The following is a 20,106-nucleotide window of genomic DNA, read 5'->3' as shown; positions in this document are numbered from 1 at the left end:
CTCCCAGCTTATTTCTTTTACCTCATTAGAGTTTTTGTAATCAGTCATTTGTGGTTTATATGTCTGTGTAGTATCATAAATTTTTTACTGAAGATCATGAAGACCTATAAACTTTATAGTATTGCTTTTTACATTGTGAACTTGGGTCCAACTAGAATTTAGTTTGTGTGTGTGGAATGGGGATAGGAATCTAGTTTTATAGTTAGTTGTTAGTACTATATTTTGTGGATTGGATATTTGGTAGCCATACTTCATTTTCATGTTATTCCAAAATGGCTTTTTTTTTTTTACTTCATGACATGAATTTTAGTGTTAGCCTGTCAAGTTCTGTTAGAATTTGAATTGGAGTTATACACAGAGATAGGATGTAGAGTGTTTATTGTACTTGTCAATAGCATAGAAGTGGAAATAATCTGATATTGATGTAAGTTTTCAGGAAAAGTGAATGATGGACATAAATCAACATAAGTAAATCTCAAAAACATATTAGGTGAAAAAAAAGCAAGTTTTAAAAGGGTACATATGACACCTTTTGAGTAGACTTAAACACAAAATAATAGCATATTATTTATGAATACAAACATCTGTTGTGCCAGTGTACTGGCCCTACTTAGGAGTGATCCACACTGAAGTGAAGAAAGTGGTTACAGCAGGAGGCGCAAGGATTAGTGATATAATGAAGTGTTGGGTTGGTAAGAGATTTAAGAAAGCAAAGTGTTACATTAATCTTGGAGGTAGGTAAGTGTGTGTCAGTATTTGTTTAAACAGACATACACTTATCACATATTTGTTTCAATATATTTATTCTTGAAAATAAGTATTTAAGACTTAGTTTGGAAATTTCTACTAAAGTTGTAAAGGTATATCAACCCTGTGTCCCCACAGTTGTACTCCCAATAGAAATAAAAATATCAATAACATGGCAGCATGGATGAATCCACCAAAACACTGTTATTTAATCTGTCACCAAAAAAGTACATACTGTATATGTTTCCATTTATATGAAGTCCAAGGACAGGCAAAAGTAATCTGTGTTGATAGAGGTCAGAAAATACTTGCCTTGTGATATTGGGGACTAAAAAATGGTCTTAGGGAAGTTTTGGGGTGATGGGAATGGTATATATCTAGTAACAGGGAAAAGAGAAAATGTAGATTCTTACTCCTCTGGAAACCCTTTGCTTCCCCTCTTTTACAGGTGGTACCTTCTACACAGCAGAGACCAGTGAAAATGCAAAAGTGCATTATTACAACTCATGGGCACTTATCCTCCATGCTACAGCATTGTGGCTTACAAGCACAGGATTTGCTGACCCAGATGAAGGAGGTTCTAATCTCTCAAGGCCTGTAACACCAACTTCCATGTGTCAGGGTTCATCATCTGGGGCTACCATAAAGTCTCCTGAGGATGTCTACACTGATAGATTCCATCTTATTTTAGGTCAGTAAAAGAGCTGACAAGCTTCCTACCCTATAGAGTTTTTCTTGAATTGTGCCTTGCTGCCTATCAGTTCTTGATGGCTATTACCTCATTCTGTATTAGGTGTTAATGATAGCCTTGATATAATTAAATAAACTTGTATATACTTTATAAATTGCAAATTTCCTAAGTCTAGAAGCTGACTTCACCATCAGTTTGAATTACAGAAATTGCAAGAGAAGCCTAGTTCTTTCCACAGAGTTTTTAAAAGATCCATGTGGGCCCTGCCCAATGTGGCTAAGTTGGTTGGAGCATCATCCCATAAGCCAAAAGGTCACAGGTTTGATTCCCAGTGAGGATTACATGCCTGCATTGCAGGTTCAGTCCCTGGTCTGGGCACATGTAAGAGGCAGCTAATCCTGTTTCTCTCACATTGATGTTTTTCTGTCTCTGCCTTCCTCACTTGTAAATAAATGGATAGATAAGTAATCCATGTGGTATCTGTAATTTTGAATTTCTCAGTAGTATATATATAAAAAAATGTACTAATGGATCATTCCCCCTGCCTTTCCCCATCCTCAGGAATTACAAGGTTTAAGAAAAGTATACTCAAAGGTACAGCATTACAAATAAATATTTGAGCTTAAAGATAAATTAGATTTTTACATTTATGAACTTTAACCCAGTTTTTGGCTTTCTTGGAATTTTATTTTTAAAGTACGGTGTCTTTCAAAGGTACAATGAGTTTCTAGAATATTTGAAATAAATGTTTTTCATGTTTTGCCTATTTCATTCATTACTGATAAAGATGTTATTTTTTAATATTTTATTTATTTATTTTTAAAGAGAGGGGAAAGGAAGGAGAAAGATAGGGAGAAAAACATCAATGTGTGGTTGCCTCAGGCATGCTCCCTACTGGGGACTTGGCCCGCAACCCAGGCATGTGCCCTGCCTGGGAATCGAACCGGCGACCCTTTGGTTTGCAGGCTGGCACTCAATCAAATGAGCCACACCAGCTACGGCTGATAAAGAAGTTACTCATTAATGTGAGGCATGGAGTTTCTATTGAAGTAGGTATAATATGAAAAACATTTATTCCATATATTCCTTCCCAAGCCAGATATGACCAGATTTCCTATATCATTAGGTATATTAAAATTTTCTTTCCATTTGTCTTGAAATGCAAGCTTTTCAAAAACAGACTTATAGAATGAAGGATAACAGAGCTATTACAACCATAAGCTGTGCAGTTCGACTACCTCAGTTCAAATTCTTGATGTAACCCATTGTAACTGATCTTGCACAGATTCAGTTACTTAAACTCAATGTTCATTGTCTTCTGTCAAAAAAGAGTGGTAATAATGATACCCACTTCTTCAGGTATTATGAGAATGAAACGAAATGATGTATATAAAATACAGTGCCTGATATATAATAATCACTCAATAAATTTTAGAATAAAGTTAAGAAACTACATATTACATTCTCTGGGACAATTTATTGTAATATTTGCATCTTTTAAAAAAGATTTTATTTATTTGTAAAGAAAGGGAAGGGAGGGAGAAAGAGAGGGAGAGAAAGAAGCATCAATGTATGGTCTCATGAGCCCCCAGCTGAGAACCTGGCCCACAACCCAGGTATGTGCCCTGACTGGGAATTGAACAGGTGACCCTTTGCTTTGCAGGCTGGCACTCAGTCCACTGAGCCACACCAGCCAGGGTATAACATTTTCATTTTTTGACTACTTCATAGCAACTACATATAGTGCACAAGCCTGAGTGAGGTTATTCTTTATGTATATGCAGATGAAAATACACTATTATTAAAAGACTTGCCTTATCACGTTGCTTAGAATCCTAAATCTATTGTAGCTTGTTTGCATTACATTTTGTTAAGCTTACTTCTACATTTTACCAAATGAAAAGTTATTTAACTTCAGAAACTAAGAATCTCAAAGAAGCCTCCCTCTTTTTCTGCTCTCTGCAGGAATCTGTGTGGAATTTCTGTGCTCCTTGCGCTCGGAGGCAACCATGGAAAGTATTACTGCTTGTTTACATGCATTGCAGGCCCTTCTAGATGTTCCTTGGCCCAGATCTAAAATTGGCAGTGATCAGGTGATTTAATTGTTTTTTATTAGGCTTCTGTAGATTTTAAGGAACATACATGTTCAGTTTACTACAGCAAACAGAGAGTGAACACAGAGAAGTAAAGAGAAAACTAGCTGGGTGCACAGCTAGGCCTCAGAACTGGAATGCCGTCAGCAGCTGTGCTGACCTGGAGCAGTCTTGCCTCTGCCACTGTGTCTCTGCTTCTGCTGCCACCAGCCAGCCACTCTGTAAAGCAGCTCTTCAAACTGTATGATGATGGGAAGGTTCTATGTTGCATTGTCCAGTGTAGTAGCCACGAGTTACAGGTGGTCTTCTTTTTTTGTCTCTTTGTGCTTCAGTTTATCCTGTTCCTCATATTCATCTGTTATTTTATATTCCATTTCCTTAAGAGATAATCTGCTTGGTTCATGCAGTTACTGTCTATTACAAAGTATTCTTGTTCACTGAGTTCTTCTTCCAGGTCTTTTAAGAGACTGCTGGCTAGCCTATAGGTGGAGTCAGACGTTAATAACTGGCTCTGTTGTGACCATGGTAAAAGGGTCACTGTACAAAGTATGGCGCTTCCTTTAACTGCTTTCCCAGAAGCAACTATGCATTGGACAGGCACTCTCCACATCATGTAGTAGTACCAGTATATAAAGTTTTTATCATTGACTCTTACATGTTAAGAAACATGGATGGTATGATTTCGTCTCTATATATGGGGTATTACCTTATTACCTTATTAATACTATTGTTTATTCAGTTTAAAGTATTAATCAGGTTCCTACCTGACTTGGTTAGTATTTATATAAATTTTAAACTTTTTGTGTTTGTTTGTGTTATATGTTAAAACAATTATTATAATGATAGATTTACTCTGTTATTTCTAAAGATGAAAGAAAGCCACCAGAGTAACCAGTAGAAAAGAAAGGAGGGGGGAGTCCCTCCTTTTGTCCAGTGTATTTTATTCTTGGGGAGATACCCATTTGTGCATATTAACTTACCTACTTTTAATGTCGTACTTCTCCATTATTCTTTGTTAATTACTTTAAAAAACAAAAACCTTAATATAAAGCTGGGAATCTACATGGCAGTCCTTGTATTCTTTTACCCAAATTTCTCATCTTGTTTTGAAAGTTTTCTTTTTTCCCAGTTTAGGACCTGTGTGAAAATGACCTTTTGTCACAGTACCATCTCCCACGAGATTGGACAAAAACCAATCTGGATTTGGTTTAAAGTGGAGCAGGTGTTACATAACTTTGCACTGACACCTTTATTTTTTTAGTGAGCAATTTGTTACATTCTCTTTTTCTGGATTTTATCATAGAATTTAGCATTGTTTTGTATTTTTTTTTTTAGGAAAGTATTTACAATACAATCTCCCCTAAATGTTTTCTATGATAGGACTTGGGTATCGAGTTGCTGAATGTACTACATCGAGTAATTTTGACCCGAGAATCACCTTTGGTTCAATTGGCTTCACTTGAAGTGGTAAGACAGATTATCTGTGCAGCTCAAGAACATGTGAAGGAGAAAAGACGAAGTGCAGAAGGTGAATGTTAACCCACAATGCCAAATTACTTGCATAGCATCACTATTTTTAATGTATTGCTTATGTGTCTGTCATTCTATAATTTATTCTGTGTAGCACAAATGAAACATCTCTAGATTATGGCTGTAAGTTCTCCCATTCACTTTTACATGTTAGCTTGGATATTGTCAGTAGCTAAAATATTATTCCTTGAGAAAGTGAGAATTTTAACAAAACCCTGGAAGCAAAAAAAATTCCTTATTCTGATTGAGTACTTACTTACACTAGCTTTGAGTTTACTAATGTACATGGAAAGACCAACTAACAATTTTTTTTAATGACTTAGGTTTTGCAAAGTGATCAGATGACTTATTTATAAGTCTAATTAGGTATGGGTCAGTTTATGATTCAAGATTACAATTGACTACATGTAACAGAAAACCCAATGTAACCATAGATGTAAAACATAAGGACTTACTCTCCCATCTACAAAAGTCCAGAGGTGGGCAGTCCTGGGCTGGTATGGCAGCTGCATAAAGACATCAGGGACCTCAAGCCCTGGCTGGCGTAGCTCAGTGGATTGAGCGCAGGCTGTGAATCAAAATGTTGCAGGTTCGATTCCCAGTCAGGGTACATTCCTGGGTTGCAGGCCATGACCCCCAGCAACCACACATTGATGTTTCTCGCTCTCTCTTTCTCCCTCCATTCCCTCTCTAAAAATAAATAAATAAAATCTTTAAAAAAAAATAAAATAAAATTGTTTAATACTTATAAAAAAAAGACATCAGGGACCTCGATTCCCATCTTTCTGTGTTAAGGTGGCAAGGTCAGTGCTGGAGCTCTGGCTGTCAGGTCACGTTCTTAACAACAAGGAACATTTTAAGGCCAAGAGGTTACAAAGGATTTTTTTTTTTTATTCATTGCAATAAGAACTCATAATAAAGACCACTATATTACCTTCCTAACCACTTTCTCCATCAATCTTTAACACCTAAGACTTCAGCCATTTAAATGTGTTTCCTATAACAGACATGAACTAAATTACCACCAGAAGCAAAGTAAATATGAAGCATTTATTCAACACTTTTTTTTGTCTTTTAGTTGATGATGGGGCTGCTGAAAAGGAAACCTTGCCAGAATTTGGAGAGGGAAAGGACACAGGAGGACTTGTGCCCGGGAAATCTTTGGTTTTTGCAACACTAGAATTGTGTGTGTGCATTCTAGTTAGACAGCTCCCAGAACTAAATCCTAAACTGATGGGCAGCCCCGGAGTAAAAGCTACAAAGCCACAGATGCTGTCAGAAGATGGAAGCAGATTGGTTTCAGCTGCACTAGTTATCCTCTCTGAACTTCCCGCAGTGTGCTCTCCTGAAGGTATGCCAGTGGTGTGTGGTTACTTTACCTGGCCTGAGAGGAGAGAAATGGTTTTAATAGATAAAGGACATAATGGTTGCTAATCCTTTTCTCATTAAACAAAATCTGACCCAGATTTGGGTAATGTTATTAATCCTCTAAGACTAACATTGCATTCTAATAATTTGTTTTACTAAAAGGGTGAAAGTAAATTTAGAGACAGCATGCACTGCAGATACATTATTTTATGGTGGACAATATTTTAAACCGATCAGTGGCAGTATTCACTCTTCGGCACTTTTTTAGTATAAAATATTAATGGACTGTCCCTACCCCAGCGATGACAGAAGTTTGTCATCATATCCAGTTCCAGTTGGGATCAAGTCCATACTTTTAGTATGGCATTTTAAGGCTCTCCACAGGGCTCTACTGAGTCACTCCCTCCTCTTCATTCCTGCTGTATGAATTTTAAACCTGCAAGGCATCATACTCATCCCTGTTCTGTGCTGCTGTCCACAGTGTTATTTGATCTGAAGTGAATCCATCCCTTTTCTGTGTAAAATTTTGCTTTCCTTTGAGGTTCAGCTCCAGGCCTGCCTCTTTTGTGAAGCTTCCCTGTATATACATGTGTGTGTGTTGCTTCTGTATGTAGATACATAGTTTTTATGTGTCATACAAGTGGAATTAAATGTAATTGATTATTGTACAGAAAGCAGATAAATATATATACAAACTTATGTCTCATTTTCAATGAAATATTTTTATCCTCTAGGAAATCTAACATATAATAGGTACTCAGTACTTAATACTTTTCATTTGGTTAACATATTTCTGCTTAAGCGTGTTTTGACCAATTTATGTGCTGTCTTTTTTTTTAAATGTGACTCTTAACTTCAGCTGGAATTAAAACCTGTATTTCCTGTTCTCACACACTGCCTTACACCAAGAGTGGCGCAAAAAGTGACTAGTAGAGGATTTTAACTTCAGTCTCTTTCATTTTAAAGACATTTCAACTTTTTGGTGGCCATGAAAACTTTAATATTTTGTACTGAGTGGATTGCTACAAATTTCTTGAAAAAGGTTAAATATAAAATGAATTTAAGTGGACAGTGTCGATGGTTTTGCAACATTGTGAATGTGCTTATGTCACTAAATTGTACACTTTAAAATGGTTAAATTTGTAAGTTTTATATTGTGTATATTTACCACACTAAAAAGCAAATAAAAATAAATTCAACATTTGCCAACCACCAAGTAAAACAAAATAAGACAGCAAAAGATAATGGTACTGTGATACAATTTAAATAATATTTTCAGCCCTGACTGGTGTGGCTCAGTTGGTTGGGCATCAACCTGCAAAGCCCAAGGTCACCAGTTTGATTCCCAGACAGGGCACATGGCTAAGCTGTGGGTTCAGTCCCCTCTTGGGGTGCAGATAAGAGACAACAAATCAATGTTGTTCTTTCACATCAGTGCTGCTCTCCCTCCCTTTCTCCCTCCCTTCCCCTCTCTCTAAAAAATAAATAATTAAAATTTAAATAACATTTTCATTTATAACCAAAATATAATCCAATACTTAAAATCTAAAGATTATTTACATTATCTTAACAGTTACAGTCCTTTATGAAAAATCATCTTAAAAGCTAGAAATCTTTGACATTGTGTTACTCACTGATGATTTCTTTTTAGGAACTATATAGATAGACTGAAATACACAATATTTTAAAAAATGTATCTTACAGGAAGCATCTCAATTCTCCCCACTATACTGTACCTCACCATTGGGGTCCTCAGAGAAACTGCTGTGAAGTTACCTGGGGGCCAGTTATCTTCAACAGTTGCAGCCTCCCTTCAGGCTCTGAAAGGAATATTGTCTTCTCCCATGGCCAGAGCAGAGAAGAGCCAGGCTGCTTGGACGGACCTTCTCCGTAGCGCTTTAACAACAGTTCTTGACTCTTGGGACCCAGGTAATTGCAGCTCTTTGGAAGCCGTTGTTCAGTTTGCTTTAAAAAAGCAACAGGGACTGTGTTTCGAAAATAAGCTATTTACTTGATCATGTTTGGTAACCTCACCTGAAAGAGACCATATTTACTACATACATTGTTAGAGAATATAGTGGATAGAAATATTTGTGTTCTCATTTTAGTATCTTTAACCTTTAGTACAAGTAAATGACTGGCAGCCTGTATATTAAGTTGACAGTGTAAGAACCTCATATGTAATATCACATTAATTTAAAAATATAGTATGATCTATGACTAGCTGACAGAACTTTTTAATATGCATAGTAGCCCTGACTGGTGTGGCAGTGTGTTGGGCATTGTCCTACAAACCGAAGGGTCACTGGTTTGATTCCCAGTCAGGGCACATGCCTGGGTTGCAGACCAGTCCCTAGTAGGGGGTGTACAGTAGGCAACCGCACAATGATGTTTCTCTCCCTCCCTCCTTCCCTTGCCCTCTCTCTAAAAATAAAATCCTTTTTAAAAAAAGAAAAGAAACCAAATCTGTGAAGGGCATAAGGGAAAGCAGTTTGGGGCAAAATAAGATACTACAATGTAGGCCCCAAAAAGCTGAGTGAACCTGAAGGGTCTGATGGGCCTGTGCATCTGAGTGTCCCACAGAGGACAGCAATGGCCTGGCCTTTATCCTCAGATGTGGGCTGCCCCACAAAGGATGTGATCTCAGTCCAGGCCGCTCTGTAGCTAAGGCCAGCCCTGAGTGAGCTGACAGCTGACCACACTCCCCACAGCTGGGCAGTACCTTCCCCAATGAAGAGGGTATCCGGGATACACCTCTGTATACCACAGGAGGTTTCTCCGCAGAATCAGTTTCTTAAGGGATTAGAGAGCATTCTTCACTTGGACATCATAGATTGGGATTTGAGGCACAGAATTTTGATCAAACACCTGGAAATCTAATTAGTAAGGTACATTTGGGGATACCAGATAGAGAAGTGAGAGAATGTGGGTTTGGGGGAAAGAGTAGGAGGAGGCTGAATGATGATTAGTAGAAAAAGAGGTGAGTTGGATGGTGCTTAGGGCCAGATTATGGAGGATGTGTCTTGGTCTGTAATTTGGACTGCTTTTAATATTCATGTGGAATTACTAAAGGCTTTAAGGGGAGTTAAGTGATTTGCATGTCTAAAGAATCATTCTGCACCACTATAGAAAAGAAAGCAAGATTGCTGAAGATAGTAGCAGTAACAATAAAGAGAATAATGAAAACCAAAATATTAACTGTACTAACAGAATTTACTGATAGTTGGTTTAGGAGTTGAAAGGGTAGAGTGCGTGGAACATTCATAGCACTGTTAACAGAAATACCAAGGTGAGCATTTTCAGGGGGATATATAGTGAAGTAAATTTTTAAAAGCCTGTAGGATAATCAAGTGGAACAGAATATATAGAGGCCTGGAGTCCAGGAAAATAATCTGGAGTAGAGATTATTTTAGACTACGTGTATAGACTACATGTGTGGTTGAAATTACCCAGGTTAAGTTTATGGAGCAAGATGATTGAGAAGAGAGCGCAGTCACAGAAGCCAAAGTAAAGGAGTTTTAGTGGCAGGTGTGATCAGCACTGTAAAATGCAGTGTTGAGTTGCAAGCAAGAGATAAGGAAGGGGAAGGATCAAAGTGTATGTTTCTCTTGACAGAAAGAAGGAAAGGCTGAGGGGAGGTGTAGGATTGAGGAATTTTTTTTAATGAAATTAGTATGAGTTTGTGCTTATGGAAAAAAAGAAGGTAGAGATGAGGCTGCAGTTGGAAGTATTGGGAAAAAACAACGTCCCTTTCTAGGCAGGAAGAAATAACATTCACTGTGAGTTTTCAAGGATTAACTTCTGCCAATAGTACAAAGAAAAAAAGTAAGGATGGACATACTAGATCTACATTTTTATGTTGAGAATGATTATGAGTATGCCTGTTGTATCACACACACAAAGATGTGTTTCTGCTGTGTATCAGGGAATGAGGTTAGGATTTTGAGGATTTAGGCTAGCTACCAAGAGAAATTAAAGCAGCAGCTAATCATGACAGGAAAACCATTTGCTACATGACAGATTTCCCCAAAATTTAGTGGCTTTAAAAAAAACATTTATTATTTGATAGTTAGGGATCAAGAATTCAGAGCAGGGTCTCTCACAAAGTTACTGTTAGGGTGTTGGCCAGGACTGCAAGTAGACCATCCACTTCCAAGGAGACTTGCTCAAGGCTGCTGGCAAGAGGCTTCAGTTTCTCTCTGGCTGTTAGCAGAAGCACCCATTTCCTTACCACATACCCCTGCCCATAGGGCTGATGCTAAGTGAACCTTGCATCCTAAATAAAAGAGAATGAGTTTTAATTGAAAAATAAAAAAGGAAAGAAAGAAAATGGAATATAGTCATGCACAGCACAACCATATTTCAGTCATTGACCGACCATATATACAATGGTGGTCCCATAAGATTGTAACGACAAAAAAGTTTACAGGCAAAAAGTTTGCGCTGTGAAAAGTCTGGACCAGACTATGATGTTGAATTTACTGCTTGCTCTGCATTGTTTAAGTAGATGAAGAGGCTCACTCAGCATGCTGTCTACCAGGGGCTGGAGGCAGAATTTGGTGGGGGATCAAGAGAAGCTGGATGGGGGATGGGGGAGCCTACCCACCACTCCAGCCTGCCTCTTCACTCACAGATTCACTTCCCTTCTTTTCATTTCTCTTCATCTCTTTTCTCTGGTTCTTGTTCCTCTCACAAACTCACTTCACTTTCTTCTATTTCATCCTTATCTTTCCTCCAAGCCCCATTCCCCTCTCTCCTCCTTGCCTGCCCCAGGCTCTCCCTTTTATTGTGTCTCCTCCCAAGCTTTATCACTCTGGGTCTCTTTGATCTCTGCTCTCCCTTTCTCTCCCCTTCTGGTCATTCCCTCTCTCCTTTTCTCCCCCCTTCTGATGTATGCTTTCCCTCTGAAGGTGCCTTCCTCAACAGCCCTCCTCCTGGTCCCCCCCCCCCCAAGCATGTGTGCATGCTTTCTCACATGTGCACACACACACTTTCATACTGTATTTTCTTCTACGTTTAGGATACTGTATCCTTTTCTAGGTTTAGATACACAGACCTTTACCATTGTGTTGCAGTTGCCTACAGTATTCAGCACCATAACATGCCTGGGCCTAGGAATGATCGGCTGTGTGTGTAGCCTAGGTGTGTAGTAGGCTCTGCTATCCAGCTCTGTGTGTGAATGCACTCTAGGATATTCGCAGAATGGTGAAATTTCCTAATGCATTTCTCAGAACATATTCCTGTCCTTAAGTGAAGCATGACTGAGGAAATTTGGGCAGGGTTTGGGGAATAAGAGAAGTTTAGAAGAAATGGAAGGAGGAACCCAGGACAGTTTTATCTTACTGAAAATAGAAAGACATTTTTATTAAATAGACTAACTGACTATGCTGTAGTTTCAAGTTGTTGCAAATGACTGAAAATAACTTGTCTGATGGGAAGCAGTGTAGCATCATGAGTAACAGTTTGCTCTCTGGAATCACACTGCCTTACTGATTGTGAGACTTGGGTAAATGACTGAATTCTTGTGTTCCTTTCCTCAGTCTCTCATCCATAAAATGGGAGAAATAAAAGGACCTCCCTTGTGGTGCTGTTATAAGGATTAAATATTTAATATATATGAAGTACTTATAATAATGCTGCCATAATTTTAACTGTTGACCATGTACTATTTTACCTTAAAATTATTCAGATTTTTATAAAGTAAATTCATCATTTGTAGTATTTTGCTTTTATTGCTACTTTCTCTCAAGTCTTAGCTCATGTCAATATCCTCAAGACTTTCCCTGACCACCCAATATAGAACTCCTAAGTTGATTTCTATTATTTTAATGTCTTTTATATTTATAGGCCTCGGGACAAGCTAAAATTAAATTCTTTATTTGCATCCTGGTATATTAGTATATTTTCTCTTTAAATTATATCTCACTGCCAAAAAGAGTGCTGGCACATGGTAAATGTTTCTTAAATATTTGTAGAATGAATACTACCAAAGTTTCTCTCCCTCCTTCTCCCATATATATATATACCTACACACATATTTGTATGTATGTGTACATATATACACAGATACATATATTTACTTATATAATTATATATTCATTTATGGTCTGTCTGTAAAGGTCCTTCCATTGATAATATAACAAGAACAGTTTGTGTGTCACCTGACAGCCAAGGAGAGTGGACTGGAATGTGCATGTGGGGACAGTGATGACCCCACTGTACTAATCAGTGGGGGAGGTAGATGCTGTTGAGTGAGCATGTATACTGTGTGGCCGTTGCATTAAAAATGACTGAATGAGTACAGCAATGAATCTGCATCAAATTTTGCATTAAGCTTGAACATCCCTCTGTGGAAACTATTTGGCTGATTCCGAAGGCCTCAGCTATGGGTAACTGGTAATTGGCAGCTTCATCAGGACAGTGTACCTGCTCAGGCATCTCATTTCATGCAGACTTTTTTGATGAAACATCAAATCACCCAGGTGACTCAGCCCATATTTGGTGCCCTGCGACTTCTGGATTTTCCTGAAACTAAAATCACCTTTGAAATGGAAGAGATTTCAGACCATTGATGAGATTCAGGAAAATAACCATAGGGCAGCTGGCAGCGATGCTGGCAAAGGATTTTGCAGAGTGTTTTGAACAATATAAGAGATGCTGATAAAACTATGTGAGGTCCTAAGGTGCCTACTTTGAAGGGGACTAAGATGTCATTGTCCTATGCACAATTTTTCTTATGTCTTATATGTTCTTCAATAAATGTCTCTGTTTTCCATATTACATGGCTGGATACCTTCTGCACAGACTGTATATATACATGTGCCCTTTTTTTTCAACGGTAGCAATCCATTCTTATACAAATTAATGAGTTGAGTTTGTCACTCTTTTTCAAATAATACTGATTTTCCATATCAGACCCACTAGCACTATTTAATGAGAGTTTGACTTTGGAAAATGAATTATATCTAATAGAAAATTCCTTCAAATGATTGATGGTGAAGGGGACCAAAAGTTTTGCCTTTGGGGATACTGATTTTTAAGTTGGTTATTAAGAAACAAATTACCTGTAAATGGCTCGTTCTCACTTTTGAAATCTAAGATCCCATGCCCCCCCTTTTCTTCTTTGTCCAAAATGTCATATATACCCAGTTTTGCCTCAGTGTCTTTCAAATTTTCATGCTTAATGTGAATTCCCCATGTACATGTATTAAAATTTGATTTTCTCATGTTAATTTCTCTGTTAATTTGATTATTAGCCCAGCTAGAAGAATTTACAAGGTGGGAGGAGAAGCATTACTTTTTAGTCCCTACAGTGGCCTATGAAGATGTTTTCAGGTTGTTCTCTGCTGGTTAAATGCTATATGAAGCAGTGTGCTAAGTTATTTTCACTTCACACATGTACTATCAAAATATGAATACTTTAAAATTAACAAAGAAAAAATAATTGGCCCTGGCTGGTGTGGCTCAGTGGATTGAGTGCCGACATGCAAACCAAAGGATTTTGGGTTCCATTCCCAGTCAGGGCACATGTTCCCAGTTGGGGGCAGGCGAGAGGTAACCACGTATTAATGTTTCTCTCCCTCTGTTTCTCCCTTCCTCCCCCTCTCTCTAAAAATAAATAAAATCTTTTAAGAAAGAAAAAATAATTGTCTAAGCATTTGTGTATTGCTCCACAATAGAAATAGAAATATGATGGCTAATACACATTGAGTATTATATTATATTCAACATGCTATTTTAATGCTTTATGTAGATTAACTCATTTAACCGTATAAATGTAAATACTGTTGTTACTCCCATTTTACAGACAAGGAAGCTGAAGACAGGGTTGAATGTCCAAGGTCACACAACTAGTAAATTTATATATTCCTACTAAATTTGTATGTGTATTTACTGATGTCTTTACCTGTAAAGATTATAATTACTTTGGTAATTCTTAGCTGTGGAATTACTTATAATGTACATTTTTAAACCTACAACATTTGCCAGGAGTCTCAAAGTCAATTCGTGTTTTCTGTCTAAAACTATTATGTACACAAAAGAAATTGTTACCCTCAAAGTACAGATAGCTTCACACAGATATATAAAACACTGAATATGGCAGTATTGGGATCTGGTTCACATAGATCATTTTTCTCTTCAGGAGATGGAATACACCAAGAACTTGATGAAATCAGTCTACTTACTGCTATCACAGTATTTACCTTGTCTGCCAGTCCAGAAGTAACAATTATCCCGTGCCTTCAGAAGCGCTGTATGGAGAAATTTAAGGCTACTCTTGAGATTAAAGATCCTATGGTAAGCATTTTTAGCAGAGAGATGTTTGCAATAGCAGTATGTTTATGCTCTTTCAAAACTTTTTGTAATTTTATTTTTAGGTTTTTATTTTATTTTTAGAACAGAGGAAAACTTTTCTCTGTTCTTGGTGTGACAAAACCAAATAATAATGCCCTTATTCCTTGGCCCTGAAGATAGAGCATAGTTGGAGAAAGATCAAGGAAATGTTTTAAAATAAATAAATAAATTTGAAATAGGGATATCTTAAAATTGCTATATCTCTAGAATTTTTCAAGGGACATTTAATAAGATACATTGGAGCTTCTTATAGTGGATTTCCCTTTTTAAAAAGTTATTTTTAAGAAGAAACAAAGACTCCAGCTCTGGCTGGGTTGCTCAGTAGGTTGGAGCAGCATCCCATACACCAAAAAGTTTGCTGGTTCCATCCCTGTCAGGGCACATGCCTGGGTTGTGGGTTCAGTCCCTAGTTGCAGTGCATATGGGAGGCAACTGATCAGTGTTTCTCTCTCACTTCCTCTCTCTCTAAAATCAATAAACATAATTCTGGGGTGAGGAAAGGAAGGGAGGAAAGGAAAGGAAAAGAAGACTTTAGTATATGATCATGAAAATGGGACCCATTCTAAAAACAGCACATACAAGTTGATCCTGTCACTTTGTGGTCCCTTCATTTGCTGAATTAACTTCCTATTCCTTTATGTGCTACAAAGTGAGTTTGTAGCATATGACCACAAATATTTCAACTCCTCAAGTGTAGGAACCAGATTTTCCCTAAAAAAAATTAATCATCCAAATCCATTCCAAGGTATTGAATAAAGAATGATATATATACAGTAAGTCTTCACTTAACATTATTGTAAGTTGTGCAACTTGAAGCAAAACAACATATAAAGAAAGCAGTTGATAAAAATCAGTATTAAACAATAGTTAAGTCCCTAAGGTGTCTATCAACATTACAACAAGCAAGATCATTTGAGGACCTGCTGTATTTGATGTGTAGTCCTCTCCTTTTCTTCTGTTCTATTTGTTGCCTATGGCAGTGCCAGAACTTGGCACTAGTTCTACATAGACTAGTAGACTAGAACTACATACTAGTTCTACATACTAGTTCAACATGGCAGTTGCCTATGTAGCAGTCTCCAAGTGATGGCTTTCATATCGTAATTATCAAAATGACATAACATGATTCAGACATACTAATTAAAGTGTCTTAAAACCATGACATTTGAATTTTAAATTTAAGCGATTTTTATCTAAAACATTTTCTGAATCTCCTAAATGTTTTTCAAGTTTGTGTGTGTGTTTCAATTTAATTTTGATGTTAGATTATAAAAGGGCACATGAGGTGGAAAGTGGAAACTACAAAAAAGAAGAAAAATTAACCATACAACAAGAAAGGCAAGCTATCCTATTCTAGTGTCTCCACATGCCTCTGGTCCCAATCCAAAGTGTCACAGCTACTGCTGTTAGCATGCAAGTTTGAATACCTGTTATCACTTGAAATTCAAAAATTAAATTGGAAATAAACGTCTTTTTAGGTGTCTTTAATTTATTTTTTTAATATTTACAGTTCATACTATTTTTGTCTCTTACCTGATTAGGTACAAATCAAGACCTATCAGCTCCTACTTTCCATTTTCCAGTGTCCAAATCCAGCTGTTTCCTACCCTTACATTTACTCCTTAGTATCTTCTATTGTGGACAAACTACAGGAAATAGACACGAAAAAGCCTGAAGACACTACTGAGCTTCAGATCTTTCAAGAAGGCATAAAGGTCTTGGAAGCACTAGTAACTGTTGCTGAAGAACAGCATCGTAAGTGTCAGCACAAAATTTTCACTATATTAGATTCTACCCAAAATCAGAAATGTAGTGTTATTTAAAATGTAAAACATTCAGAGGGGCTTGTGGGTAGGGATAGGAAAGGCATAAGGAGGATAAATGGTAATGGGGGAAAATACAATAAAAATAAACTATTAAAAATTATTGTTTGGGGGAGGGCGGAGGGGTTATGGTCAAATAAATTTCTTAAAAATTAAAGTTAAACAAGTGAATTCCTGGAGGGGGAAAGTAAGACATTCAGATAGTAAATGAATAAATTTTTAAATTGTCAGAGTCAGTATATTTTCATACTCATTGAAAGGCAATATTATGTTAATGTGAAGTAGTATTAATTTGGGAAAAGAGAAGGGAAGAATTGTTTTCCCCTTAAGTGAGGGGAAAATGTGTGCGGATGAAATGTGTTTACAACTTTGTGTAATGAACCTTTATAGAACCAAGGGCTTACCTCCTGTGTTTACTTCCCAGGCTCTCAGCTGGTGGCCTGCCTTCTACCCATCCTCATTTCCTTCCTTTTGGATGAGAATGCTCTGGGATCAGCAACTTCCATAATGAGGAATTTACATGACTTTGCTTTGCAGAATCTCATGCAGATTGGGCCTCAGTATTCAGCCGTGTTTAAGAGTGTGATGGCTTCTTCTCCAGCCCTGAAAGCACGCCTTGAGGCTGCCATAAAGGGCAATCAGGAAAGTGCCCGAGTCCGGATACCAACATCAAAACATACTAAGCACCCTGGAAAGAATTTAAGCATCCAATTAAAGACCAGTTTCCTCTGATGTTACTTTTTTTCTTTTTTTCACTAATAAGCACCTTAATGTAGTACTTGATTATTTCCTTCTCTTTGGGGACAAAAGTGACATTTTAGACACAAGTGCACTTGGAGGTCTGGTTGATTGTTTTCATTTAAATAGCTGTGACTTTTCAAAGTAACAGCAGACTTACCATTTTTTATGTTGTGTGTGTGTTTTCCATTTAATAAAACTACAGAGGTCTGTCAGTATTCTTGCCAGGAATTTCAAGAAAAGTGCTGAAGAACTGACCTTACTAAACAATCCACTGCTTTAAAAATGAGGAACTGAAGCAGATTCCTGCCTGACAATCCACAGATACATAGTATACTTAATACTAGGACCAACAGATTTGACTCTGTTATAAATTATCTGCATTAATATTGTACCCCAATTGCTAACTTAAAGTTATGCCTTATTCAGCAATTGCATTGAACTTTGTTGGATTTCTCAATAATGTTAAATGATTGGAAAGCTGTTTAGGAAACTTGGTTTATAATTATTCAAAACATAATAGTAGAAATTAATTACAGCCCTACAGTATTACTTAAGATTTGGTGTCTATAAATACCATGGGTTTTCACCACCTTTCAGTTTTGTTTGTATTAGGTTAAGAAAATAGAGATTTTACCCATTTTAAATAGAAAGAGGCATCTTCAGTTTTTCAAGTGGATTTTCTGTTACCTTTATTCCTAATAATTTTGTTCATTTTCATTTTTGGAAACATTCATACCAATGACTTTAATATAGATACATATCTATATTTAAATCAACTATGGGTTTACATAAATGTCAAATTTAGTACAACAAATTTAGATCAGTGAATAAAAGTATGTTTTTTTAACATGGAACATATTTTAATATAGAAAAAATCTAAAGATGAAGTCATTGGTTGAAAGGTATTTTTTAACTGTTGGTGACTATCGGCTCCCTTTGCACTTCGGTGTTATTCTCTGAATCAAGCACTATGTCAAAACAGCATCTCCCTGTTAAGTGTTAAAAACTGAAGTGACGGGGTGTGTTCGGGATGGAGAAAATACTTTGAGTCAAGCAAGAGCAATGTGATGTACTTTATTTTATTATGTTTGTATATAAATACTCTTGTAAATTGTTCTGAATGAAAAGATTTGACAAATTCTAACACTACAATCAATTTTTCTAATTCACATAAATAAAGCTAATTTTCTTAATTTTTCTTGCATTTGAAATTATTTACCTACAAAAGATGGCTAGTTAATTTCACAGATTGCAGGAAATCAGTTTTATGTAACTTAGCCTTTTTTCTCAGAGGAGCCCTTTCTTTGGAGCATTCATTTTTTTTCTTTTTTTTTTAAATAAGATTAAAGCATGCAAATTTAACATTTTTATCTGTACACAGAAGTCTCCATAAGAAAAATGAAGACCCAGACTCAGATATAACAGACATCAAAAAAATAGGAAATTAAAAAAAAACAAAACTATGACTCAGCTCCTCCCAATGTCACTCGGTTGGGGCATTGGAACATTCTTTGCAATGGTTTGGATTGTCTGTCTTCGTAATTGTCTCTAGGAATTTGTGAGTACACTTCTTACTGTTTCCTTCACTTGAGTACCCTTCCCTCCTTTGTTCTGTCTGGCAGGCTCCACTCCTTTTAGGCCTGGTCTAAATGTCACCATGTCTCCTCCCCTTGGTAACTCTCTTTTAACTTCTTTCCCTCCTCTTTTACCAAGCAGATTAAACTGCTTCCTCATCTGTGTTCCTGTAGTGCTTTATACATTCTATGCCTGGAACAGCAAGTTGAAATTTAGTATCTCCTTCTTAGACTGTGCCTACTCACAGGGAGTTTGTCTTCAATAACTACGCTTTAGCATCAACTAGGTATCTAATAACTTGAATTGCAATAATGTAGAATGGATTTGAGCTCAGAAATTTACTCCTTTGCCAAGGAAAATGCTGGGTTGTTCTCAGGGTATAATTTACTAATTTGCTTTGTGGGATCTTTTATATTGTTTTATATATTTAATTTTATCATCTAGCTTGTCTAGTTACAAACAAGACAACAGGCCCAAAACGGAATTGCTCATGCTAAGTCCCATGTCACTGTGCTGAAAGTTAATTACAGTTTTGGCCTCTCCCCAAAATGGAATCTTCAACCAGTCAATCAGAATTCACCTAATCAGCACTAGTCAGGTAACTGGCCTGATACTCCTGCCATCTCTTCTAAAGGAAAGTGACTTTCCACAGCCCTCTGCTTTTTGTTAGTGCAACTTTCTTGTTCCCGCTTTCTTCTGCCTATGAAAGCCTTTCATTTTGTATAGTTCCTCTCTATCTGCCAGAAGGGAACATTAAGATTTCTACTCATTTAGCCCTGTCTGGTGTCACTCAGCGGATTGAGCACAGGCTTCCAAACCAAAGGGTCACTGGTGTGATTCCCAGTTAGGGCACATGCCTGGGTTGTGGGCTGGGACCCCAGCTGGGGGTGTGGGAAAGGCAACCAATAATCCCTTGCACATTAATGTTTCTCTCCTATTCTCCCTCCCTTCCCCTCTCTCTTGAAGTGAATTTTTAAAAGTCTTAAAAAAAAAGATTTCAGCTCATTTAGTGATACGGTGTCTTGAATTGTTTCAGTTAAAGTTGCTATTACATGATAATAAAGTCAATAGTTACTAAACAAAATACATCCAATGTCACGGAATGAGGAACTTTGAGTTAGGCTCTATCCTATAGCTTTTTTGTTAAAAAAAAAAAAGTGTGTTATACAATGTGTTTAATTTA

The 20,106-nt window shown here is 37.0% G+C and overlaps 1 protein-coding gene across 6 annotated transcripts in view; it reads left to right on the top strand.

The window, feature by feature from the left end:
- Positions 1-18,541, top strand: part of HEATR5A (HEAT repeat containing 5A) — a 116,241-nt gene extending 97,700 nt beyond the window's left edge. For all 6 annotated transcript variants that reach the window (XM_045841258.1, XM_045841254.1, XM_045841259.1 and 3 more), the window contains 8 exons: positions 1,196-1,438; positions 3,404-3,531; positions 4,912-5,059; positions 6,140-6,412; positions 8,134-8,358; positions 14,573-14,727; positions 16,326-16,539; positions 17,032-18,541. In XM_045841258.1, coding sequence (XP_045697214.1) covers positions 1,196-1,438; positions 3,404-3,531; positions 4,912-5,059; positions 6,140-6,412; positions 8,134-8,358; positions 14,573-14,727; positions 16,326-16,539; positions 17,032-17,339 — 1,694 coding nt within the window. In that variant the 3' untranslated portion in view covers positions 17,340-18,541. The remainder of the gene's footprint in view (positions 1-1,195; positions 1,439-3,403; positions 3,532-4,911; positions 5,060-6,139; positions 6,413-8,133; positions 8,359-14,572; positions 14,728-16,325; positions 16,540-17,031) is intronic.
- Positions 18,542-20,106: the final 1,565 nt, after the last annotated feature.

This window comes from Phyllostomus hastatus, unplaced genomic scaffold (assembly GCF_019186645.2).
Source record: "Phyllostomus hastatus isolate PE091 unplaced genomic scaffold, TTU_PhHast_1.1 phas_contig_348, whole genome shotgun sequence".
Taxonomy (NCBI): Eukaryota; Metazoa; Chordata; class Mammalia; order Chiroptera; family Phyllostomidae; genus Phyllostomus; species Phyllostomus hastatus.
This window is presented reverse-complemented; position numbering and strand designations above follow the sequence as displayed.